Source organism: Acanthaster planci, linkage group LG15, assembly GCF_054643075.1.
Source record: "Acanthaster planci isolate LZ-2023a linkage group LG15, COTS_SCS, whole genome shotgun sequence".
NCBI lineage: Eukaryota > Metazoa > Echinodermata > Asteroidea > Valvatida > Acanthasteridae > Acanthaster > Acanthaster planci.
The window spans coordinates 13,426,860-13,454,731 of record NC_141791.1 but is presented as its reverse complement, the minus strand read 5'-3'; the positions used below and the strand labels follow the sequence as shown (position 1 = coordinate 13,454,731).

The 27,872-nt window shown below is 43.4% G+C and overlaps 1 protein-coding gene across 3 annotated transcripts; it reads right to left on the bottom strand.

Moving 5' to 3' along the window:
* Window positions 1-947: 947 nt before the first annotated feature.
* Window positions 948-27,647, bottom strand: LOC110978886 (protein lin-28 homolog A-like). 3 transcript variants are annotated; one of them, XM_022234209.2, is made up of 5 exons: window positions 27,059-27,647; window positions 12,564-12,664; window positions 12,131-12,306; window positions 5,206-5,375; window positions 948-4,800 (listed from the first exon to the last, which is right to left on the bottom strand). In XM_022234209.2, exons 2-5 carry the CDS (start codon window positions 12,568-12,570, stop codon window positions 4,554-4,556), a joined length of 600 nt encoding a protein of 199 aa, XP_022089901.1. In that variant the 5' UTR covers window positions 12,571-12,664; window positions 27,059-27,647; the 3' UTR covers window positions 948-4,553. The 3 variants fall into 3 exon arrangements, with proteins under 3 accessions (XP_022089901.1, XP_022089900.1, XP_087002827.1); XM_022234208.2 differs by lacking the exon at window positions 12,564-12,664 and having other exon boundaries at window positions 27,059-27,635; XM_087146701.1 differs by lacking the exons at window positions 12,564-12,664; window positions 27,059-27,647 and adding an exon at window positions 17,947-18,175.
* Window positions 27,648-27,872: the final 225 nt, after the last annotated feature.

The following is a 27,872-nucleotide window of genomic DNA, read 5'->3' as shown; positions in this document are numbered from 1 at the left end:
CCAGGGTGTCTTCGATTTCATCAGTGGCGACCTCCCCAAAATGAGGCTTTTTATTTACCATATCCGGTGGGTAATACTGTAAAGGTATTTTAATATTGTAGTAGAGTCAACAGTCGTCATTAGGTTTCGGAGGTTTACGTTCAACAGCTAGCCTACCTACCCAGCCGGGAATAACCGAACATCAACAGTACCATCCGAACATGCCGAATATAGACGGGACGACTTCGGAAGATTTCGGCTATTTCCGGAGAATTGGAGGAATTCCTCCAGTCTTGGTCACGTGGACAATGGGTGATACCAGACCCTTGAGAGTGTACCGCAGCAAACCAGTTCCCATAGACAGCAGTGACAAATCCCCATACAAATATTTAAAAAATACAACTCTCACAAGTGTTTAGGCTGCGCAGAAAATCGATGTTCGACATGTCCTTTTTCATTTTCCTTTTAATTTTTTGTGGATTGACCAATGAATTTTCGAGAAATTCTCACCCAAAGCAGACCACCCCTAAAATGAAGGAAATTTCACTGCCCAGGAAAAGCAGCCATATTGAAAATGCATCCCTCTGCAAAACGGCTAAAATAGTACCACTTTCGGACCCGATTGCATCCAAATTGCTCAGAATTGGAAGCCTTGAGTCCGGGCCAGAGGTTCAGTGCCATATTTCTTCCATTCACCAGTTCCATGGCTCTAAGGATTCTCTACAATAGAAGATTTTGAGGGTATAACTTTTAATAATGAGACCGTTCTATTTATTTTGGTGCACCCTTGATTTGTTGAGTAGTCAGACTCATCGAGTCCGGTATCCAGACTATGAGAGCGTGTGCATAGTTCTGAGCACGCACAGTGCCCTGAAAAGGACCGGTATGTTTGCTGCCACCAGCGTCTCAAAGTCTTCCATTGCCATATTTGGAGAGGAAATAATAAAAACACAACTCACAAACGTATGTGATTTTCGTCAACATATTTTTTTAATAGGGACACGTTAAAAATTAACAGGCACGATTATTTATAAAAACAGATCATTGTTTCTGGCTGAACCTACATTATTTCCCACAAACTATCGTTTTCCTTCTTGAATACTAACATTACTAAAGCTACATTCAAGAACGGACAAAAACGTAATGGTTACATCACAAAAAAGGCTGATTACACGTCAGCGCACTTACGTTTTCATCTAAATGTCTCAACAGTCTTCTACCGTTTGAAGACGAGATACTTTCATGGTTTTAAGTTCTTATGTCCCAACAACTTTTTGTGTTAAAGCAATCAGATTGTCCATGTTCTCTAAATGTACAAATTGAAGGAGGTTCGTTTGGTTGCAAGTATTTCTCCCACGCAAGGACGTATCTTTACAATGAGGTCGGGCAGGTTTTAAGGTGGAAAACAACGATCAAACCGTGCAGAAAAATTCTCCAGTACGACTTGACCCGTTCACATAACCAAAGACAGCAGTTACTCTTTAAAGCCACAACAGGAAATGCCGCATTCTGATTGGTCCACGATATGAGGACTTGAAAGAGTAATCCAATCACGATAGAGAGGTCAACCATGAAGCAGATAAGGCACACAATGTTCACTTTAGCACATTCATGTTCAACAAGTATTCGTTCGCCCAGAAATAAATATTCTTTAAATCCTTTAATTGAATGCATGTTACAAGAATTCTTAATAACACTCAACAGAACTTAACTTACTCGACGGAAAATGTTCTTCCTTTTAACTTTGATCTGTGAATTATCAAAGTACTTTCGAGGAACACTCACCAATACGTGCAGAAATCATAAGGTGTGTCTTTTATATTATGTCCAACAGGTCCTAGCTTTTGAAACTTCCATTAAAAGCAGCCAATATCCGGAAACTATAAAAGTGGAAATGCGAAAGCGATGCAGCGAATTTAAAAAGCATGATCAATGCAGATATACAGTTTGTGCATTTGCATAAATAGATGGTTGTAAAACAATGAACGGCAAAGGGGGGGGGGTTACTGTTCTGATTCATATAGACGAATCCACTGACCATGGTGACGTAATCACTGGTCATCTGCGGTGGCCCCCGCCAATGGCGGTGCGCACTGTGATATTATTGTACGGAGCCACTGTTCGGGGACCCAACACAATGCATACTGCCATTAATGGCGCCGTCAAGAATGTCCAGTGAAACGTGGCTTGAATCGTCTATACCTAGGACTTCTTTCCGCCACAAGCTCGTCTTAAATGGAAACAAAGATTCTAACCTTCAACGTCACGACTGGTGGGCTAAAATAGAGCTGGAATTGGTAACCGCAATTCCAGCCGTCCATACAACTACAAACTAGTTTCAATGCAAAAAAGACGTACACGTTCCCTGAGCGATCCCTCGAATTTAGTTTCTTTTCTTAAAATATATATAAAACCCTGAGATCATTGTAGACAAAAATTCTTCTGGTGTTTAAAAGTATAAAAAATACAAAAATCCGGCTTTAATTTTTTTCCTGGTACATGACCTCACTCATTCCGTTCCGCGAGAGATTTCTCATTTTCAAAAAAAAAGTCCCCAAGAATGCTAAGCAAATAACTGTGACTTCAACGAAATTAATCTTCAGGAAACTATTAACGATTTTCCGATTTTCTTTACACCTATACGAAAGACCAGTATTCAAAAGGGAATGGCTACTTTTCAAATTGTCACCAGAACTTCGTAGTTTTCTGCTGTCCAAAGAAAATTAATGCAAACGGCAAACGGCCAATTTTAGCTTATGTCACTTACGAAGAACGATTGGCTAGTGACATAGGTTCAGGCACTTTGGCATTATGTCTATGCAGCAAATAAGCATACATTATATTTTCAGACCTGAAAACAGCTTTAACAAGAAGAAAAAAAAGAATACAAAAGCTGCGACATAACTATTTCAACGTTGGCTCAAACTTCAACAAGTGAATCCAATAATGTTTCTTCGTAAAACTGAAGAAAAGCTAAACTCTAAAAAAATTACTTTCAAAGTCCTGCAGTTTACACGTTCAACATGCAAAACTGTCTTTACAGTACGGCACATATAATACCGATCATTTCTCACTGGCATCAGTTTTGGTTTGAAGAAACTAAAAGGCAGCAAATAGTATTCCAGACTTTTATCTTGTATGCAAACTTCAGAGGTATTCCTGAATGAAGTACACCGAGTAATGCAATGAAAAACAACCAACAATATACCAGATCCGTGATTTGGCCAAACCAAAAAACAAAAAAAGGACTTATAAAACGCTCAATAAACGTTGAAAAAACAAATTTTTAAATTCTAACTACAAACTGCAAACTTTTCTTCCTGAAAAGCTCCACAGCATCGTGCAGATTTGTCCACAAAAGATGTTTACATGGAAAATTGAAATAACATTAAAACGACTAAAGATCTGTTTTTAAAAAATTATAAGACTAGCATGGAATTTGTAGAAATGAGATTAAAAACATCATTCCTTCACATCGGAATGCAACTACAAAATTTACAGCAATCAGGTGTACACTGAAAACTCTGCGTGCCCATTTTTTACATTTGGAAGTTCAAGAAAAAGGTGGGGAAAAAGTAAAAGATGAAAACGAACGATGTTGTTTGAATGCCAAACGACGTTCTAGATCCATTTTGAATTCACTCGGTCAACTTCCCTTAACCACCTCCTTTATTGAAATTCTAAAAGCAATCTTCCAATGGGGACCCAGTGACTGGACTGTTGTGAAAAATGAGAAATGTCCCCACAAAAGTTATACGTGAGCATCCCCCAGAGGTGTCGCAGAAGTGGTTTGTCGTATAGTTGTACTGTACAGTGAGAACAGAAGAAGTGACTCATTCCACTTAAAGATACGTGACGATAGAGGGCGATATTACAAGGCCAGGAACTGGCAGGGACTGTTGTCCTTCACAACAAAGACGTGTTCTTTGTCCACGGTCGAAACTTAAATAGGCCTATACCAAATGGTCCACAGTAACCAACGTAATACTGTTTTTGCCTTACAAAATTTAAATCAAATTAGCAGATTAGTTTGTACAATCACAGCCAGTGAATGAAATGAATAAAATTTCGGTCCACGTGGCTAAATACCTTGACTGAAAATATACCTTTTACTTTTGAGGCGGCAGTCGGGAAATGAAGGAAATGATAAATGTGGGTAACATCTACACTAGTTTTCTTATTAAAGGTTAGTAAGTTTTTCAATGCTACTACATATGACTAAGATAGTGCATAACACACCCGTATCTTAAAAAACGGACATTTTATAAAAGAACAGAAAGTTCTGTGCGGCAGCTTGAGCAATCATTTGTAAATTTCACTTGTTTAAGCCCCTTCGTTTCTAGAATGAATTCCTCCCGTCAAATGTCTGTCTTGTCAACCCCCATAGTTAGGTCATCGCAACATTAATTCGTCCAAACACCATTTACCCTCTTTAAAAAAGGATATTTAAGAAAATCGGTTCTTTTAAAAATAAAAAAATGCACCCTTTTGAAAGTCAACCTGAGTTTTTCCTTTTTCTATTTTAGGCATCAAAAACGTATCTCTTAGTCCTACCAACAGAGGGCGCTGTTCTACTAGCTCGTGCCGCCGCTGTCTGAAGATGTCGCCGCTGCTGATGTCGTTGCTGAGGTACGTGGTTCACCCGTGCTGTCTCCGTTGACGTCGGTGGGTTTCGCGCCGTTTCCCTGAGAACTCGGGGCGGGTTTGTCGGGGCAGTCGGCCACTAGGTGGTCTTCGGACTTACAGTGGTGACAACGCTTGGGCAAAGGAGGTTCTGGACAGTTCTTGGCGTGGTGACCCCGCTCATTACAATTGTAGCATCTAAACAGTACAGGAGAGAAAACAAGTCAGATCGCCAGATGCCTAAACCACATTCTTACAATAATCCAAATTCTTGCTTCAAAAAGGGAACGCTTCAGAGGGAGGGAATAATTTGACATTGTATAATATCGATCAATCCAATATAAAAAAATCCCTCTGATACGGAAGCCTCGACGTGCAAGTTTCTTCGTACTAATCTTCAAAACAACCAAGGGTGCTGGTATCAACACTGATATTAAAGCATCTGATTGGATAATTTCTATGCAAAAGTTCCACGGAAACTAGCTTACAATAATTATGCCTTGATTGGTTGACAAGCAAGAGACACAAGTGGGAGGGAAAATCAACAAGTAACCGAATGAGGGCGTGGTCAATAACTTCATGTCGCCATTATCAGACCAATACCTGTCGTCTCTTCTTCGACTACCCCTCCCTCTCCGCTTGCTCCCTTTACAGTCCACGCACCCCGGCCCGGTCACTGACACCGCCTCTCGGCCTTTATCCGAAATCTTAAAGACGAACTCGACCTCTTCGTTCAAATCCAGACTCCGAAAACCGCTCATCTGGATGCTTGACTGCATGGGGGGAAAAAAAGAGGAAGCAATTTAAAAAAAAAAAGACGAACTTTTCACAGAACCCTTGCCAACTCGATTCTCGACCGAGATTAAAGCTTACACCAGTTGCCAATGCCAAGCAAAATAATCCAATGACATCTTTTCATCAGCCTCATTAGCGTCTTGTTTTTACCCGCTTTCCGGAGCCTTCAGTAAACAACTTCGGTTATGAGTAACATTTAGCCGTTACTTAGAATTCTCGACCAACGCCATCCGTCTTTCTCTCATTGGCAGAGTATCTCCCTGTCAAACGAACTGGGGTCACCAAGGCTTGAAAACTGAAAGTAGTCGGTGCATACTCGTGACTGTTCCATCGATGTTACCGTCAATGATGTTATTACATAATACCGCATTATGTCAACAAGCTTAAATTTACTCCATTGTATCATTGCTATGATTGCAAACAGAAAGTATAGCTGGGCATTTGTCAGGCGCATCTGCAGAACTTTTGAAATAAATTCCCTTCGAACTTTTTCATTAAGCAAAACTTGGGGGGAGGCTTGTGGGGGGATTTGGACAAGTTTTCATTTAACCTTTATGCATAGTCTCTATATGATGGGTGAGGCTACATTAATTTAGGGGGCTTTTTACACGCTTTGCGAGGAAGCGAATTGAAGAAGACCAAAATATCACCTTTCTCTCCTTATAGAAAAAAACAGGGCAGTGAAGACCAGTTAAAATTCCAATTCAAGTCCTATGACAATTTGCCAACCTAGGCTTTGGACGACCGATTAGAATGTTTGCGTTCTTATCAGTAGTTTAATATAGAAAAGACAAAAAGTCAAGTCCCGTACTGACCAACACTGACACCCTCATTACAAGAAACGGTCGGTCGGTCATCGACATTTTGTTGAAATCGGTTTCCGGTGCGTGGCGTGGGTGTATTTGGCGATAATGGTCTGCTATCGCCCTCGCATTGTTCAGTTTTGAGCTGCATCACAAATATTGGCGCTGGTCCAGTGACACTCGAGAGGGGAAAAGGGAGATGTCATTAAAGGGGAGGTGAGTTTGAGTGAAGTGTCTGTCGTATATGGCTAAGTGCATATTACATATCGATGTGTACATGCGTAACTGAGCTTTCAAACTGGTCAGACAGTACCCGCAGAGGGCGCTCTACTTAGAGCTGCACTCAAGCCTACAGCCGCACAGTATGCCTTGGATTCCAAAGACAATCATCCTCACACGAGAAAGAAACCTGGGCAAGATAACGCCATTCGGTGAATGATGCCACTCGACTTTCGTACCGGAACGACCGTTGGTCCCCATTGTTGGTCGTTTGCTTACCAGGTCAATGTAAAAAACTCCAGCATGCTCGAATGGTTACCAACTTTTGAGCATTACTGGAAATGCCGAAGGGTTAAGAACTTTGATTTTGTTCACGTCTCGGGTCCGCGACGATATTGAAATAAAAACAGCTTTTGTGCATAGCATGAAATGTTGAGAATCACGGCCATTGCTTTATTTCACTCGTAACAAAGGCCTTCCACTATCATTCATGAGGAAAACAGACAAGTATTCCATGTACTTGGTGAGAGTGATCTGTAACAAAATTGGTATCAACACTTTGGGAGCAGGAAACCGAAGTACCCGTACAAAATACTCTTGCTGTTAGTTTTAGAAGTTTGTGAAGATTCCTGTGATGTCCCATATAAAGGAATATCTTGCGTGGATCTCGCGAGGTAAAGTACGTAAATCAAAACTTATCGTTCATAAACCAAAATGTCATGCCGTATGATTATACCTTCCCTCGAGTTTACAAGTCAATACAGCGAAAATAAATGCGCCAAAAACATCAATGATTGCTGCAGGTTTCTTATTCGAAATCGGGTATCGTTACCCGCGCCATCATGAATCGTGGAAGCACCGGGGAAAAAGCGACGGCCAGTTTTGACAATACTGTCATGAATTACTGCTACTCAAAACTCATTAGAGAACAGCCTTTTCTGTTCGTTTCCCCAAGTTCCCCTTTAAGGTAGGCCATGGAATGCCTGCGGCTGGTGTGGAGGTTATGGCAGTGTCATGAACTGCCGAATGCTCCCGTCTAAGTTCAATGTCTTCAGCGCGCTGAAATGCCACGAACTCTGCATGAACCCCACCGGTTGTCACCCTCGATACTACTCCAAGGGAAACCCCCTACAAGACACAGTGGAACCGGCTCACTCAAGCGCCCTTTTTGGAATGCTCTGGTGTGGCCTGAAGCGACATTTCAAGATGAGGGGGTTTGGGAACGAAGGAGGGGATCCTACAGCGCAGAAAAAAAATTCAGCTGACACAATTTTTGCTATATTGTTTGGCGGGATTTGATGTATTTGTTGAATCCATATCATGGTCACTATTGGGATGATCTGCAATTTTGAAGGAAAATTTCTTTTGGTGGAACGCAAGGAACACAGAATTCAATAACGCAGAAATTTGTTCCTACTCTAAACCGTCTGTGAAAATACTTCCATTATTTTTTCATCGCTCACAAACCAAACGGAAACTATGTATATTGTGTTCTCAGCTCCTAAAATGTCACACACACGCTTTATAGACAGCAACCAAACTCATAAAATACGCAAGGAACAAATAACGTAGAATCCCAAAGGCACGCGATGGTAAATGACCGACGATGAACCTATGTTGCAGCCAGGAATAATTCGGATTAAACCACCGAATGTCACTGAAAAGAACGTAAAGATAACGTGCACGCAGTCTTGATAGTGGCTGAAAGGATAAGCCAAATCAAAGTTGACGACTGTTGGATGCACAGTGGTTTAGAAAAGAAGTCCAAAACACGTCATAAATACAGCATGTCAGGCAGCCTTAACGACTTTAGTCCTCCCCCCCCCGCCAGCCTTACAGGGTGCGCCCAGAAGACCTTTTGCAAGTTCTTGTGAAGGAAATACGTCACAGCTACCGGCGCGCAAAGCATTGTGGGTTATTTGCCGTCTTGATCAACACATGAATTTTCAGTGTGAACGTGTCATGCGCACGCAGAACTGTTGACCCGTGTTATCGTTTATGAACTCTGTCTGAAGAGTGCTCGACAAAATGGCGCATGCATTTGTCATGTCCAGCGTCCCGTAAGGGTAAAGTGGGGAAAGCAAACCTAAACCAGTCTCAGCCTAGTCGATTCTGTTGTCCATGCGCGGGGACATGCCGCTAGAGCCGTCGGGCTGGAAGCCTGTTTTGGACATGGTATAAAGACAGACAGCTCCTGCCTTGCTGGTTCGCTTGTTATTATTTCACTTGAAGGATCGCTGGCTTTAATAGTTTAACGACGATTCTTTCACACTTTAAACGTCGAGAGCGTGGTTCGCGGAGATCTTAACAGCAATGGCTCGATCGTGGATTTGCGACATGGAGGTAACACTCATCCATCACGCACTCCACATCTACGTGCCGTTCCTTCCTCGGGGATCCAACCCCGAAGCCCACCAAGGGATCTAACCCGTGATCCACCCTTCGCCTCCGCCGCAATGCCACCCCTCGTTCCGAGAACCGTTCCCCTTGCGTGATTCGCGATTTCTGACAGGTCCACAAAGTTGTGGAGGGGTAGGGTGGCTGGAGAGAGTGCCATGTGTCACACACTGAGTCCCGTCAGGGCATTTGGCTGTCGTGTCTGTCATACAGAAGTAGAACAATTAGCGGAGAAAGTTAGCTGAGAAAAATCTGGAAACAAGGACTTAACAGGAAAAGATACCCCTCAACACGAAGGTTACAAAAACTAGGGTAATTGTCTCATTAAACAGACGGCTCTTTCATGGCGCTACGCGTCAACTGTTTTCCCCAGGGTGAGCCCAGGTTTTACCTTCTCGCGGATCGACGGGGAGGTGTGACGACACGAGACAGACTAGCTGGTCGGAGTGATGACCTTTGACCGCATCCACTGACAGCGGGCCATCAGCGCGAACTTTGTTGCACGGTGCTTTGTATGGCAAAGCGCAGCGGCTACGAAGATGCTCGGGTCTTTCATTTCGTTCAGGGCTTGCAGTCGTGTGTAGTAAACACCGGTCCAGTGATTGTCGGTCTGTATGACTGCTTATTAATTTTCCGGAGCGAAGGCCGAGAAAAAGTGTCAAGTGCCTGCTCAAAGAAATAATAACAGGAGAACTGCAAAAACTCCAGTGTTTATTTAGAACTCTCTGTGTTATGAGAGGACTGGGTGTTACCATAGGGTGTAACACCAATTCAACACCACAATTTTTACATTGAGCAGTATTACCTACAAGGGGATTTACAATAGCTATGGGGGAAAACCTACTACAAGTGCGTGACACGACCCATTGTTGCTACTTGGAACTTCCCTTGACCTTTAAATATTGGTACTGGTGATTATCGCATTCAAATCCAAATGTGCCCACATTGGTGCAACATGCACTGGCCAGCCAGCGATGAAAGGTCAACGGGGTCAGCCCCGAATGCCTGTGCCGTGTCCTTGGGTCAAACAGGGGTCATGACACCGTGAGGAGGAAAAAAAGGAACACATACGGCCCCAGGGCTTTGTCCAGAGGAATGCTCGGAATTCGGAAAAGAAAAGAGGCAAGTCAGGGACTTGTACAATCCCCGCGCTTACCCGACCACCCACGAAAGAAACATCCCCGAGCAAGCACAAAAGATCTGACGGCAAGAAGAGAATGTTTTCTCACTATGTGGCGCAGGCGGATAGCAACATCCACTATGGCTCGACTTGAATAAAGGAGGGGGCGGGGTCTAGTTAAGACGGCTGTTGTTATCGAGAAAGGTGGGCAGAAACTATCGGACTATCGATCCATCCCGACACAGGGGGTGCATTAAACGGGCAGTCTGAAAAAGACACAACACTTAAAGGAGTAGTCCCGTAATTGCGTGCTTCTACGATCCCATGCATGAAGCACACGCCATCTCCAGTGTTCGTTACGAGACAGTATCGAAGAAAACATACCAGGAAATACAGATAAGAAAGCTTGGCATAAAAGATGGAATTAAGTCACTCTAGCTTCGAAAAATGTGAATTTTAACCCTACATTCACATACACGTATCAACCTCCCGCCAAATGTCAGAACACAGATAAAGTCTAAAGTCGGATTCCGCTGGCATTATGACGAAGCAGCATGTGCGATAAACAACAACGTTTCTCTGATGAACGATCACATTCCCTGCAGTAAAAAAAATTGGAACTAAAAGCTCAGCGGTCCTCTGTTTTGTGCATTTTGCATTTTTCCCGGACCCCTTTGGGGATTAGGCTGGCATGCTTCATGCTTGAAACATGGGCACATCCATCGCTAATATGTGTCAACAATTCAGTATTGTTGCATTTCTCATTAAAAAACATTGGATGGTATCATCCGTGGATGCATCAATTAAGTACGAGCAATGAAGTAAGTCATCTTGTATGAAAAGAACTTCGCAACAAGTTTTTCAGTCCAATAATCTTGTAACTTTACATGCAAAGTGAGACAGCTTGTGACTCACGAGTAATGTCAAAACTGTAAAGTTCAACACAAGTTCAGTTTTGAAAGCTCAAGTTGTCCCCGTTAAGACATGCATTTATCATTTTGTTCACGACACCCATGGCAACGGAATACATCAATACATGTACTGGGACAACATCAATGGGCAATTTGAATGACTCATCTTCAGTTAACAAGCTGGTCACGCGACGACTTCTCACCGGTTATTTCTTTAGGTTTAGTGAAGACGTTTGCCAACCGTGGTTCAATCGATGCAGTCCAAGATGGTTTGCAGCTAGCACTAGACAACGGCTGCGTACGAATGACTTGGCTACGGCTTTAGATAACGCATGCAGGCGTCTCCGGGAAAAGTGCAAAGCCACTGGCTGGCGCCCTTCACAGGTTATATTACTTCCGTCAGCAGCCAAGAATGTTCGGGATCCGTCCATTCCAGGCCAAGGTACAGGGGCTGGTTACCAGCAGCCGAGGGTTTAAATATGCATTAAGCACCTGAAGCAAAAGATACATGGCTCCCTGTAGATAGTCATCAAAGGCGAATCCAGAACCAGATTTTTTGGGGGGAGGGCCAAACTTTTTCGGAGGGGTCAAAAATATTGGACATTTTTTCATGCAACCTGTCTGCGCCTTTCTGTGGTATGAGACTACATTTTGAAGCTTTTCACACGCTTTTGCAAATCACCTTTTCCTTTCTCTCATTACAAAATATATACTTATATAAAATGGCCTTTTTGGAGGGGTGCATGACCCCCGCTGACTATTGGTTTGCATGCCATAATTAGAGAACGAAAAGAATTCTATTCACAAAAGTGTTCAAAAATCTTTGACAACAGTAAAACACTGCACAAATAAATAGTTCTACAAAATACGACATGAAAATGTGTTTCACTTTTAATACATGTACTTTTGAAGCAAACTGTGCATTGCATTGTGAGGCAAATGTTGGTGGAAACCAAGGACGAACTGCGAACTTTGGCGCCTCCCCCCAAAAAGGCAGTCAATTTTTGGAAACGAAACGAAGGTCTACAGTAACAATCAACAAAGCTATTTGCCACTCATTTTATCCTTAACTGATCTCCCAACTTGCTCGACGTGGGATTGGTTGCTAGCTGGTTTCCTGTCAGCGGCAAGAAGATATCCTCTTCAAGTTTGTGAGAATGGAGACACCTCCAAATATACAAACACCATTGGGTGTTTCAATTCCTAACAAAATAGTCGGTGACCATTTGGATATTCTGAAGGAGGATTTCCTACAATAATGGGTTTGTGACCGCTCCCCTCACCTGGTAGACGAAGACATCTCCGCTCTTGTCATCAGGCGTGATAAATCCGTACCCTTTGGAGACGTCGAACCACTTGCACCGTCCGCAGCACAGCTTGCCCTCCTCGGCCGTTGGAGACGCCCTGGAGCCCGGGGTTCCCGCCGATGCTGCCGCTGCCACCTCGTCTCCCGTACCATCTGAAAGAATAATCAAGAACAGTTTAACTTGAACCGAAATTTTCGTTGTTTCAGCACACCACTGAGATCTCCAATCTCCCGAGAATGAAACTTGTTCAACAGTATTCTGACAAACACAAAATGCCAACATCTGTGATAATTTCCACACAGCTCCCAAGAACACCAAACAAGCAGATCGCAGACAGGAACTCTGAAGGGAAAAAAATCTGCGTACTGTGTGCTTCACTCTGAACGAGTTTCGGTTTGTCCATACTTACCAAGCATACTACGCGATATTCTTTGCTTGCCAAACTCTACGAAATAAGTGCGCGATGTTCATTTCCACTTGTACGCGCGTCAAGCCATCTCTTGTCCAGTCCTGAGAAGGGAAGAATGGACAGGAGGTTGCGGCGTTCATGAAACACCAGTCAATTTGGCAAAGTAGGTGTCCACCTTTTTTTTCCGCACGCTGATATTGACCTTATCGTTGAAACATTCCAAATGACAAATTGATAACGATAGTCTGTTTGAACGACTACAAACGAGGTCACTGGCCCTGCATTTTGCAAAACCTTACAAACAAAATCCAATTTTGACTTTCAGCATTGAAGCAAGTGATATTCGCGAAGCGACATCCCCCAAACCACGTATCCTTATGTCATTGTGTTGGACAGATATATAGCCATTCTTACTAACAATTCACTAATCGATTCAATTCAAAACGACTCAAAAACATCACAGGATATACTATACACAAATGTCTCAACCAGGGGCGGGTCCTGGATTTTGTTACTGGAAGGGTAGGTGGGAAAGTTTTGTATATTTGAAGCAAGAAGATATGGGACGAAGAGCACCCCCCACCTTCATGTAGATCACTGTTTTATTGGAATCTCAGGAATTCTGTTCAGACATGGGGGGGGAATTGGGTAACGATACTCTAGGGTGTGTATAGGGATTGGACATGGGGCGTTGCTGGGTATATTTTTGTTCATGGGGGGAGTCGTCGCCGTTGGTGACGCCACTTAATTTGTTTGTTTTGTCCTTAACCGTACACGCAAAATAAGACCCCATACTTGATGGATTATGGATCTTACAATCTTTAGACGTAGCCACCCCAGCAGGGAGTTCAACCCCACGCCCCACCCTAGATCCGTGCCTGTAAACGTAGTATCCTTTTCAAGCAGTCGTGGATGATGACGGATTGGAGAGGTGACTAGCCAGCTAATAGGCCTTCTTTATTTATCTATTTTGTTCATGTAATCTCTTCAGTTGAGGGGACAAGAGGGGGAAGCCTGGGGATCCCTCCCCCAGGTGTTTATTTGTTTCTGAAATAGGAAGATACAATATACACCTACATCTTAAATTACACTCTTTGATATAGCCTTGAATTCCAGTCCCCTGTGGCAACGGGGAGGGGGAACCGCGGGAGAGGGGCTTGAGCATCGTGAGCTATTTTTTTGGGTAAATGCCAGTCTAAGTCTCCCTCCACGACAAACAACATTCCGACAATGAGACAACTTTGTGCTTATAATCAGAAAACAGGTCGATGCTTGCCCTTTAGAGACTGTGGTGAGCAGCCTCGAAACGATGTACACCAGAGTGCTGTTTGTATAATCGCGACGAACAAAATAAATACTTCGGAAATCGCGCTTATTAATCCGGCATTAAGACTGCAGATTTATTTTCCGCTGAGACCTGACGAGAAATAAAAGGTCGCATTGTTTGCCCACGTCGTACATGTATACCTTAAATCTCCGGACATTTCTGCACCGTGAAAGGATTCAACAAAATATGAAATTTGGCTTACGGGAAGTTGTAATGCAGGACGAGAAAAGTCCGTGGGCAGATCAGAGCCGACGAGGAAAACGGAGTCCTCTCTCCGGGGACGGGCTTAAAATCGTGTTCCCCCCCCACGATATTTTTCCCAAATAAATTGTCTCTGCATAGAGAATGAGTGATACTTTTGGACTGTATAATATGTAGATGTTCAAAAGCATCCAAACGCGTGCACATCGCCGAGAACAAGTCCGTGGGCTAAAAAAGGAGCGCAATATATCTTTGCAAACACCGGACATCCGATTGCAGTCCCTGTGCGCTGCCCGACGAACGGAAATATGACCTACCTTGCTTTGGATAAATCAAGATGGATAGGAAAAAAGGAAAATAAATATTCCAAGTAGCTGCCATCAACAGCTATGAGCAAACACGTCTGTGTGCATCGAGTCTTCTGGGCTAATGTTTCACTGAAGCTTCTTGAAGCCTTGATCTACTTTACAGACCTACCTCCTTGAAACCACACCTTCAGTTTTCGTTGTATGAAGATAGAACAATTTCAATATTTGGTCAGAATAAAATGGAAGCGTCCGTTTATAAACTTGGACCTTGGTCGAAGGTCAGATGGACAGCCTTGCTTTAAGGCAAAACAGAAACACGCCAGTTCATCAAATTAACAATCTACTCAAATCTCAAAACAAACCACATTTTTCTCTTGAAGTAAAATGAGACACATCCTAAAACATTTATGGTATGTTGTCGCAGTAGGCCAAGTAGGGGCTTCTTTGGGGAATAAATTCCTTCCAAAAAGGTAGCAGTTGTACTCGTCAGGCATTTTTACAAAAAGAAGTCAGGTTATCGCATTGTTTTCTTCCTTTTTTATCAAAAATTCCATTGCCAAAGGTCACGTGGCGAAATGGTATGTGATATATAAGTAATATCGCTATCAGTAAATATCAGCGATACTTTTTGTTTGTTTCGATTCGGGTGGTTTCTTTTTTGTTTTGGGGGTATTTTTGGTGTTTTTGCATCTTGTATGTTCGCTTCTTTGCTGTATTTCATACCAGCCGAGAACAGACCACTGCAAAGGCCAGATTTTTACCGAAGTTTACCGTTTATGTTTAAAAAGGGTTAATTTGGACTTCAATTTATTGCCAAAAAAGGTTGCTTTAATATCAGTCTTAAGTCAACAATGTTAACGAATGTCGGCCTATTCATAGCATTGTCACAAAGGCCAAAAAGAGTGGGATGTGCGATGCAAATACATGTATTGAGGTAGACCCAGGTTTCTTGAACACCCCACAAAAAATACAGCTTTGCGGCTGGAGTCGAGTCTATCGGAAGAAAGACATGACGACTGTTACATGTCATCAGTAAACAACCGTTGTGGCTTTTTACTCTGTCGTTTCTAGCTTTCCTGTTTTGGGGGGGATTCTCCAAAGCGGAAAGAGTTGGCTAGCTGAAGCAAATCCTCCACTAGTTTAAAACATAAATGTCCATATTGCAGCCAAAAAATAAATCAGAAGAAAAAAAAGCTGAAAAATAGTAAACTTAGAGAGCTGATGAGGTAAATAACAAAAACTTAAGGTGAAAGCTAAAAAACCAGAAAAAACAACAAACAAACGAAGTCCCAGGTAAACCAAAAGATAAATGAGACAGCATAGTTTTTTCTCTGAATACTTTTCCTGAAGGCCAGCTGAACACCTTCATCGAAGATTTCTGACGTTATTCTCCAATCTCCTTTACTCGAAAGCGATTTTTTTTTCAGTTCGTGTGGACGTTACGGTCAGCTGCCCACCATTTTGTGAAATCGTGAAGCATCTAACCCATTCGAAAATCACCGGCCTTCGACCGCTCAATCCCGCTCCACATATAAAGCAAGATATGAGACGAAGAGAACCCCCCCCCCGCTTTGTGTTGGTCATTGTTTCAGTGGAATCTGAGGAATTCTTTTCAGATAGGCCCATTTAGGGGATGAGTTAGGTAACAATAGTCTCGAGGTATAGCGATTGGACATATGGGGGATACCCCTCTGTCTCATTTCTTGCCTCCCGCCAGTATTTTTACAATTCCTATAGCTGACCTCGGCATGTGACAGGTGATACATTACATGCATTAGTTCATGCGCTGGTCAGCAGGTGTCCGGTTGGCTAAGCCATGGCCGATGGGGGGTGCTATTTGGTCATTTTCGACCAGGGCCGCCGATTACCGCGCATGTGCGCACGGACAATATCCTTCAGAATCACATCTAGAAAAATACTGCTATATCATCACGTGTGCGTTTCCATCACCTCTGATGGAAGCCGAAACTAGCGAAAAATCTTCCCGCGAGAATCCTTCAGTCACGCAACGCGGATCCAGGGCCACGTTATTGGCCTGGCAGGTTTCAGATAACACGCACGTTGTGCGTGACCTCGCGCCTGTGTAAAGTGATCAACCTTCGCTACCTTTAAGAATTAAACGCTTCCGGCTTAGGTTTGGTGCGTAGATTTCAGATTTTTAGTGCCGGGACTTGCAAAGCTTTCCGCTGAGGTACAAAAGAAATAGGTGCCGAAGTAAAAAAAAACGCTGCTTTTATTCCTGCCCGAAAGCCCCATGGTGCTCTAATAAAAACGAACTGGAGAATACATACCTCGTACAAACGAACTTTGGAAAAATTTACTTCGAAGAAATGAAGTCGGAAAAAAATACACCTCATAGAAACGAACTTTGAAAAAAATATTCTTAATTTTTTGAAAGTATATATTTAATGGCACTACACGGCCTTCGTATTCTTACGAAAGTGTGGTTGTTCATGTTTTTCCATCGTTATACAGCTACCGTAACTTGACGAGGCGTGGGCTGGACATTCCTCTTAGCTCAATTACATTTTGGCGTCTCGTTTCTTCTGGTTTCTATCACTTTGCAGGAAATTCAGTTTTTAAAACCACAGAAATGCAATTATCGTGTTCTAATGACGCGCCAGGAGATTCGTCACTGGCAACGCGTGGTGTTCCACAAAACACATGAATGTGAAGTCATCGACCTCAGCGGCTCAACAGGACACAAAGGTCTTGAAATGAAGACTAGTTACTACCATTACTACAATCAAAGTCATTCTTAAACCAAAGAAAACTCTACAAAAGAAAAGTTACACCAGCTTTTCACAAATCCAGTCGACGAAGTACCCGTGGCCTCTGACAAAAGCACAATTTAGAGAAAAAATCAACACAAGCTGTTTTGGTAGTATGCTTTTTGACCTAAACAATCTCTTTGACCTTTACATGCGTTTTGACCTCTCTTCTCGTCCTCTCAGGCTTGACTTTTGGGCCTTGGATCACAGCCAATCCATTGGCTTAGGTCATATTTTTAGTTGAGGTCATGTCGTCCCAAGATGCATGCAAATCAATTCCACGCGGTCAAACTTTCCAGTCTAGTTCCCACAGTAGCCTACAACACAATGAAAACAAAGTACACGTGTATTTATCGACAGATGACCGACGCTAGAAAAAGTACTTGCCAGTTAAATTTTCATTCGCGCCTGGTTTTTCTTGTCCTGTTCGATGGAAGAGACAAGACAGTAGCGACCTGAACTTCGGATTAGAAGTTAAATAATAGGGTTAAGCTGTGACAAGTCCGTTGTGCCTTGCGGACTGTTTAACTGCCGTAAATTCTTTGTGCTTCAAGGTATGGACATTTTACTCAGGAACGCAATTTGTGTATAAGGCTGTTTTGCCATGTTTATGTCAAGACATACGGAGATCATATCAAGGCCAAAAGATCGTCGGACTTCTCATCTTCTTTGAGAAAGCATCTACAAGTAGAACATGAGTAAGAATAAATTTATCAAAAGTACAGGTGTGCTGGATATCCTGCAGTTGAGTCGAGGCATCGAGGAAACATACTTACCGGAATGGTCGGTTATTCCCTGCATCCCGTTGAAACAAAAAACTGGATATTCTTGGAAAGGTGTGATGCTGAATATGTACACAAAAAGACCATTCGGGAATAGGCTTCCAAATGACAGCGAGAAGGTGAGGTTACAAGATGTACAAAATCGCACCTCAATCCAAGTTGTCGTTCTTTGGGGGGATCATGGTTACAACTGTTCACAAAGTCGATCCCCTGAACCTTGGAGCAGAATCATTTATAGTAAGATACAGCGCCTCCAGTCCTGACGTTGTAGTGACGTCAAGGCGATCTACTGACGCATTCGCCAGCTTTTATCCCTCCTGCAGTGTAATTACCCTTTGTCTTAACAGCAGACTCAACGAATACGTAAGGATACAGCCTCGTCCCCAAAGCACAAGCAACGCACCAGACAACGCTTTAGCGCTGGGAGTGGGCTTGGGAATGATAGCCGTCTCCATGACGGGCACAATGCCAACTTGCCAAGGTGGGCGGCGCACCTGATGACGTAGAACAATTTCAGTAATTGTGTCATGTGTGGGTCAGGTATACGACCACAAATATTTCATTACGAAAAAGGCACATCGGTAATAAAAACAAGCAGTAAGGATGAAGTAAGATGATTTTCAACCACAGCTCATCGGTGTACTTGGCACACGTTGCTTGTAATAGATTTAAACATTTTATGCTGCTCAACCTCGGGTACGACGTTCAGCTGCCTGGCTGGATGAGAGATTTACCAAATGCTGCCAGAAATACATTCACATAATCACGTTTCTCTTTTTCTTGGCACGGTCTCCGTAAAAATTGATCTGGAAGGCTCAGAAGAACTGGAATCCACCAAACCCAGCCAAGCAAGCCGCTATTCCAAGACACAATGTGCTATTCTGGGCACAAAAGTTCAACCCCGTTGAGACCCACGCCATCTTGACTTTTGGCCGGAGTTCGACGGCAAACAGTTTTGACTGACTTCCAATTTGGGTGATCTCCAAAACTCGACCTGTTCGCTTGACGCGCCGCAATCGCCCACAGCCCACGGTCGATCCGTTGGCACGCTGCTACTATTGCTAGCGTACCCCATCCAGCGCTGCTCAGCTTTCGCTGTTCCTTTTCTTTACTGATGATGTTACTGTTTTTTTCTTAAGCAGCAGTTTCTGCTTCTCAGTCTTGAGTTGGTGCCTGTCTCGAAACTGCACCATTTGAACCCCCATATTTAGCACAGGATCACAAGCACACTTGAGCCGTCAACGGCGTCATCTTGTGCAAATGGGAAATTTACACATGCCAAGTCCTGTAAGGACACTAATTTACCTGAACTAAGTTAAATGAATAGAACCAAAGACCACTGACAGTAACTGCACGAATATGGTAAAAAATGGGAACCCAACTGTAAATTCCAGGACTAACGAGGACCAAACGGGTTGTATGAGGGAAGCTTTGACCTGGTACGGCCGTGGGCGTTTACCATCGGATCCCAGGGATCGATCAGACGTAAACGTGTATTTGGTTTGTTACATAACGACTTCCGATGCCAAAAACCCGACAAGTCCGTACCGCCACGCCATGGACTGGGCTGCCGGGAGAAGCTGATAGGTGACCGGCGCGCGGAATGACAGAAATCCGACACACATGCCGACCGAGCGAAGCCTACTACAGACAACCCTTCGCCTCATGCTCCAAAAGACTGCTCCGTGGGAACTGACCACGAACGATCCGGAAATAACTGATTAGGCCAGGCTAAACACTGCAAGGATTACAGAACAACGGGTAAATTGTTATAACACCCCCATGCAGTTAATTGCCGTGTGTTTTTCTTTACTGAACTTTATTTTATTTAGAAGGACGTAAAATATCCAAAATGTCCAAAGAATTCTTGTTGTTTTTTATTTGAAAGTTCCGATGAAACCTGCCAAAAGTTTGGGTATCAATGCATTCCTCATTAAATTTGATCAAAGTAAAGTCGGGAATATCTGCACAAATAGTGCACGTATCAATGCTTTGGAGGGCGGCAATATGAAAACGAACTTATACATGAGACTGGCGCATTTTCATTTCACACATCAATTTCTTGCATGTCTATCGACCTAATGCGACTGGCTTTGTTCCTATAAAACCATCACATTTCTTCAAGGCCTGCCACATTAATCTCTCAGAATAAAGAAATGTAAAAAGGTACTTTCATGCAAGCAACGCCAGTGTAACCAACAAAATTCCCATCGGCAACCACAAATTTAGTTCGCCAACGGTGCCAAGTCTAGGGTAAGTTTCTAGCAAGTCAGTCTGATGCTTATCAACGATCATGCGCTCTTGATACCAAACTAAAGCAACAAACATTCACTGTATCATTTTGTTTGAAATTAAAAGAATTCATTGAAATTCAAAATGGAATTCGATCAATCAAATAGGTCAAGTTTACGGTCAAAACATTTTATCTTTCAAACTACTGAAATCTATAGCGCTGAGGTAATTTTTGCTTTCATTTTCTTGGCCCGATTTCATAGGTGATAGAGTGGAATTTCACTCGTTGGTAATCAGTAAGCTCCAATGCTTCTCGTGCAAGTTTTCAACTTTTTAAAACATTTTTCGAACGCAACGCAAACGGTAAAACCATCGAACTTATGATGTTATACTTGCAAATCTAAACCTTTACGAAGCAACACTTCACACAAACAAGCAGGAGTTTGGAAACTCGCATGCTAACAACGCTATTCTCTACTCTGCTGATACACGTATTATGAAAACATTTCTGATCCACTTCATACGATGGTGTTTTCAAACGGTTTCACCAAAAACAAAGTGTCAGATATAAAAATTCCGTAATTCATGAATATTTGCCCTTCCCCATTTTCCCACTGAAAAAATCACAACACGTGTTTATCAAAGCAACAAGAACTAAAATGATGCAGCAAGTTGGTCCAGTTTCACTTACTGAACTACACCAATCAATCTGAAATCATTTTGAAGCATGTTCATTATGACAAACTTTGCTTAAATCAAAGATTTTGTATCGAACGTCAACGTCCGGAAAAACTTTACACAAGCATTTGATAAAACAAACGTCTTCATGTCATCCACTTTTTGCCAAACGAAAAGTTCCTTTCATGGGTGACATTCAGATCTTTTTTCCAGGTTAGATGCAAAAGACGGAAATGCTGCAAAAAGGCGTCAGTAGTTAGATTTGTTCTCTGAAAACATCTAAGGCACAACCATTTCTTGCTCCATCGACGACGGAAACTCTTCAATATTATACACGGACCAACTTTTGTGAAGACTCGTGTCAAAACATGGTGATATTATAAGCATCGCCATGGCATCATAAAGGAAAACGATGAATTTGGCAAAATGAAATTCTTCTTTTCTTGAAACTTGCACACGTCATGGATTCTGGATTTCAAAAAGTGCCCATTTATTGCTTAAAAATTGAAAAAAAAAAGACAGAGAATAAAAGACTTTGAAACATGGGTTCCTCTCCTACATGTCAGCAATAGCAACCCAAAAATGTACCACACTAAAAACTACATTGTACTACTTATAATTATAGGGAAATCCATCTTTCAAGAACCGTGGTCCGTTGATAAACAACTTGAAATTGAGAATAAACAGTAATTTCCTCGGTTCAGAAAACTTGCCAGCGGAGTGATGAAAACCTTTAAAAAGATAAGCCTTGTCCACTGCCTAGAGTACAGGTACCATTAGACATGATACACAATTGGCTAAAACTTACAAGACACCGTGCCACCGATTGATACGGCAAATGCATTAAGGACTGTTTGTTAGACAATACCGTAATTATGAGCTTTGCTGTTCAAATGTCAATTTTGTATTAACTTAGTAATCAATGAAACACGATACGCATATTAAAAATCCTGGATCGATCCTGGAACACAGAGGAGCGCTTTGTAAGTGCAGTGTTAGGATCTGTGCTGATGGGCTATGCAGACATTGGAAACACAGCGCAAAAAAATCGCTCTTTTTGTCTTGGCGTAAAAATCAAACTGAGGTAAGTGGAAAAGCAGTTTTTTTCTGGGGTGCAAGATGCGAGGTTTTCTCTCTGGGTGTCACAGCTAGAAACTTCTGGGGCTTCTTGTGGGTGTGTTAAGACAACAACCGTTGGAAGGAAACGCTGGGGTGAAACGCTCTTTGGCTTTTTTTTTCGCAATAGAGGATCAATTTGAGTATGTTTGTTCCACGGTGACCCTCGTACACACGAAAAAAAAATGATCCAAGCTTGAACTTTTCCGACGGCCCCTGGTATTTTTCCATGCATAATGAGGTCAGCTTTGACCACAAGTTCACGACCTCTGTGGGGCAAAATTACATGTAGCCAATGCAATGACCATCTTTGTACATCAACAAAAAATACCGTTCACTGCGTCAACGTAACGTTGTAAACAATATGGGTGCACTAAGCATGGACAGGCCCTAATGTAACTACTTGTAGGCCTATTCCGAGGATTTTTGCAGCAACCGCGAAAATGTGACCATTTGCGCAGATTAAAAGATGACAAAACGTCAGGAGAAGCACCAGGTTCTGTTGAAATCTAGTAGCTCAAAAGCACAACACGTTATTTATATGTCTAAATGAGGATGGTATTAGTTGTGAGCATTACGTACGGTGCACCTGCTCAAGCTTGGTTCTTTTCGATTGGTACGCAGTTGTGTTAAGTGGAACGCCCGACTTTACCAGCGTGGAGATTTGAGAGAGGGGGGAAGTCGTAACTTCAGGATTTCTGCATGTCTTCGGCAGGCCAGTTGTTGAGAAAGATTCGAGACTGCATTACCACGCGAGGATCCACCTCTGTCAGATCCACCTTCGATAAACCTGGATTTTAAGCTTCATATGGGCTAAACGTTCAAGGGTTCACGCTGCCTACGATATTCGCACAATGGCGGCGGGTATAGGCAGGAAGGAGCGGCATAACAAAACTCAACGCAGAGTGACATTTCTGCGAGCGGACATACTGGCAACCATTGGTGCCTTTCCCACGTTAATCATGATTTTTTTTTCCTTTGAGTAAAGAACACCTCTCCAAGAATACGCTCCAATCACAGTAGAGGTTAAAAATCGCAAATGCGAGGTACCGAGGTTCCTCTGATTTTCACACTTACTGGTTTAAGTCTGTTGGTAGAAAGTAAAAAAAAAATACGCGCTGTACACTTTTCCTGTATTAACGAGCACTTTTTTAGTCGGGAAGTGGAAATGTCTGGATGCCTCAACGAGGTCACCGTGGAAGTTGACTTTGTAAATTACTGTCATTACTAACACGGCAACTTGAATCACATCTGCAGACTTACACTTTTTTACAGCCGTAAACACATGCAGGCCTGGCCAACATCCCTGGTACTTAGGAAATTTTAATCTTCTGTACATACGGGCCAAGAACTCGGCTAGAATCATTGTCACACTGACAAGAGAAATTTTGCAACAAAGCTTGGGGCCGATGCCAAGTTTTCGCCCCCAGCAGGCAGATCATTTCTTTGCAACGTTGACAAGAAAATTATCAACATCTCGACCATTTCAAATTAACATCTATAGCTAATTCGTTTCAATCAGATTTGCTACAGATTCCACACTTTTGCACAATCAACATGGTGGATGAGAAAACTCACCGTCCAATCCATCCAACCCCGTAATATTAAAAAAAAGTCTTCTTTTCAATAAAGAAAGCCATACCTTGAACTCGAAGACCTTGATTTCTTGAGAACTCACAGTCTGGGCAAATGTGAGAAAAGTGTTCACGTGTAGGCTTACCACAACTAACCGGTATCTCTCCGTTCGAAGGTTTTAGTTATACACCGGCCAGGGTTCACCACGTAGATCGAAAGCGCATTGCTAACGCACGCTCTGCATGTAAACTCTACACTGCAGATGTTGGGAAGGTATGCACACTATTGACCTGTACATTAATTTTGCATGCAAAGTTTGTACTATATAAATACTTGTCAGTTTCTTTTTCAAATCAGCAAGAACAGCATGACACTGGGTTAAGAAATCCAAACCAAAAACAGCAACGACTACATGTATATAGCTTACCTCCTAACAAGAACAGAGTATGCTTGACGTTACCACATTCGAATTCGACCCGAATTTTTGAGCAATTACCGTACCTCCCGGTTGGGAATTCGGGCTCTCTTTTCCCGTCGTTGTAAAAGAGCAAAAATGCTGCAAAGGACAGCGACTCTGCTGAAATTAAAGCCAAAACGACGATCTGAATAGTTGGAATTGTCTTCTAATTCTCGGCATACCGCGCAAGGTACCTCGTTACTCTGAGATCAATAAAAACAGGATTTCGCTCTATTATATACATAACACGCAACATAACTGCATTGACATTCCTGTATGCTTGGCTGTTCTATCGCCAATTGCCGGGTGACAATGCCAATTACTGGCAATTAAATGATCATTTGCATCCCTGGAAGTTTCGCGGGGAGATTCCTTTTCGTGACCTGAGCGAGAATTTGATCGGGCCATGCACCCGGGTGATCGCCCGCAGGGGCCCCACAAACGAACGGCAACGCACGGTGCGATTTCTGATTCCACGACCCGATAACGCAGCGTCAACAGAGGACATTCATGAGCAGTTTCACAAACATTTTGAAGACATGTGGCATGTTTCCTTCTAGTTTCTCGTGTTTGGAGATGTACCCTGGCGCTTTCAGAAGGCTTTAGTTTTCCAAAGAACTGTACGATCGACACACAAACAGGTTGAAATGTAGTAACATTTACCCACATGCATGTTTACAAGTGCAACTCTGTTCTTTTCACCAACAACAATTTCGGTGGAAAAATGTTGGTTCCACAGTGAGTTTTATCGGCAATGGCCGCTTTCCATCCCGAGGTCGGGTACTCTCAGATGTAATTTAATTTCAACGCTGGTGTCCATTCCATTTGAAGCTCCGTTAACATCATGCCAGCGTCCGGCCTTGACCCATAATGCAAACGAATTTGCTTGACAAAGAATAAATAGCAACAAAAACGCACCCAAAAGACTGAAGCCGCGAAAAGGTATGCTCCGTTGTGTCCATGCTCTCAACCTCGTTTTAGTCTTCCTTTCAAGCCGTGAATGCAGCTGATGCAGAGAGTCCAGTGAACAAACCTCAACTGAGCTTCAATAAGATGACATCAATATAACCGGGGACAAGGGTTTCATGCATGCAACTCAGGGACAAGACACGCTTTGTCAAAATACAGGACAACAAATGTCTAAATTCTGAGGATTTTGAAAGAGAAAACACCCCGTCTTGTGGACAGTGTACCTCTGACCATGGCGGAAGGAATAGATTGACACGCAATTGGTGACAAAATCAGCTACAAGGCTCATCATTACAAGTTGAAAGAGAAGGAATAACAGAGCTGAGACTAAAGAACTCCTATGGCATGCCATCATTTGTCCACTTTTCCCAGGACACAAGTATTAACTCTCTTTACACGGAGCCAAACTCCTATTCTTAACATGGTGGGTACTTTACTGGCACTCCCTCTGCCCAATAAGCGGCACTCCGGTGGTAGAACGTTTACCCGCGCTTCGGTCACTTGATACGGTCAACAAAGGGTCAGGGTTTTTTTTTACCAGCAGGGCGCTTCAAAAGCGCGGTCAAACGTTTTAAATCGAGGCATGGCCATCTCCTCAGGCCAGATAAGCTGCCCAACGGAAGTCAGCCCCGAATTGCAGCGAGATAAAGAATCCTTCGTGCATGGTTCTGTTTTTAACAGATAATCCCGACCGCAAAACAAGTAAAATCACGGTGGGATGTACATGTTCATGGATACTCTTGACAGTGCTGGTGGTCAGTTTTCTTGGTTAAGTCTTAGATTAGCGTTTTCAATTCATCACACGATGCACTCGCCAGAGTGTATTGTTGATGATCCCTTTATGTGTGGCGAGGAAGCCCAGGGCGTGGAAAAAAACCTGGCCCTATCACCGGCACCGTGCACTCGGCAAGAAGACTTGCGACTCGATACTGGGCCGCGATGGGGGCAATGTGTGCACGCAACCCGCCGGGCCACGCAGAATGCGCACCCACCACGACGGGACCGGGTCGGGCCTGGCCGCCGTTGGGTGAGGCACACGGCGTGGAGCTACATACGCCGTGGCGTCCCTTAATTGATCGTGTTGGTACACTTGTTGCTTCGGTGTTGCTCTGTCAAGTCAGCGACACTCGGGGCAAAACGGCCAAACCACACTCGTCACATTCAGGGGGCCTGTCGACCACACGATCCTCGTGTAAAAGTGAGCATAAAATTCCATCATTGCTTCCACTAAGTCCATGGTTTCAGCTTCAAACATTCTTCCACATTAATAATCGGTCAAGGGCTACTTGTAACTCCAATACCGCTATTTGGGGAAGGGCCCTTTATCTGTAATGTTTGTTGCAATTCATGAAAAGGGTTGGGCTCAAAACCCAAATACCGAAGCAAATATTGGCCTATTTTTCGATGAACTTCCATAAGCTTATACAGATATGAAAGAATCTACACCACACCAGTCCTGAAAAACATCTCATCAAACAGTGAAATGGGCCCTTACTAGTATTAATAAATGCAAAACGCATGACTGATGCAAGAAATGTCAAATTCGAGAAAAGTAACAAACTTACGGCTTAGCATCATTTGGGTCTGATTGTCAAAATTTTCGACCGGAAAAAAATCAGGTGCATGAATGTTACTCCTCCAGACCCATCCAACATGGCAGAAAGAAGTTCGGGGTTTTTCCCCCAGTCCATGTGGATTGACCACGTAGGACTATTTTTAGGCCTCGAAAAGTTACCACAACAGTATTAACCTGCCGTGGTCATAATCCCCAAATCGACATGTGCATGACGTGTATGGAGTAGCGGTTGTGGTTTTTTCTCTCGCTCCATAGACAAGGTTTCTGGTAGAGTGCCAAGCTGTTTGCCCATGGTTCTAGGGGAGCGATTCGACCCTCCCCGGTCACTCAAGTACAGGGCAACCGCTCCTGGTAATCGTGACGAAATGACCGCAGAACAGCCACATTTTGACGCACAGGATCACACAGGGTCGAACAAGTCAAGATTTGCTCAAAAACAGTGGAATCGGCACGCAGCTTTTCGAGGCCCAAGAGCGAGGGAAGGGACAAGAGAGGGAACGTACCTGCACTTGAAGCCATGCCGTTTGGATGTCGACAATATTATTATCCCGCGCGGCTGACACTGACGCGATGCCTCCAGCACGCTATTTTCCCCCCTGACGCCGCTGAAGTCCACCCGTTGTCTTCCACAAACCTCACACAACGGGCTGGGGGCTACTGGATTTCCCTCCCCGGTCCTATTCCCCACCCCCCAGCTACATCCACGGCAACTCGCCTCCAAATGTCCCTCGGAGTTCGGATGGGCCGAATTCCCAGCCGTGAAAGAATACTGTACTTCCTATTCGTAATACCGAGCACTATGGAGATCACCGCTGGGGTATAGAGAACGCACTACCACAGCTGACACGGACCGTACTCGCGGTAGTCACACTGTGTGTATAATAATAAAGTTCATACGCAAATTCACCGAGCATTCTCTTCGGCTCACCACACGTGACACCGCTCTATCCAAGTGAGCGTACATTCCACCCCACTTTGTTATCGTGGCGCACACTCTCTGTACACTTTAAAACCCCGCAGTGGTCCAATTGGGCCCTTCCGACATAATGGGACCGCAGTTCCGGTCAAGCCAGTGGTCGAATTAGTGGCCAGTTGTCCCCTCGCCCTCCAAAAAAGACGGTTGGACAATACCCAAGCGACCAAGGAAAAACCGATAATCGATCGGGGTTGTTGGCTCATGAATAATTCGCCCATGAACTTGCGCGGAGAGATGACCCCTGCTCGTAACGGCAATGAAAATTTACAAAACGTGCCAAGGGGGTTACATGGATAGACAGCCGTGGTATCTTACCACAACCTTAGTAGCCTCGACCCAAG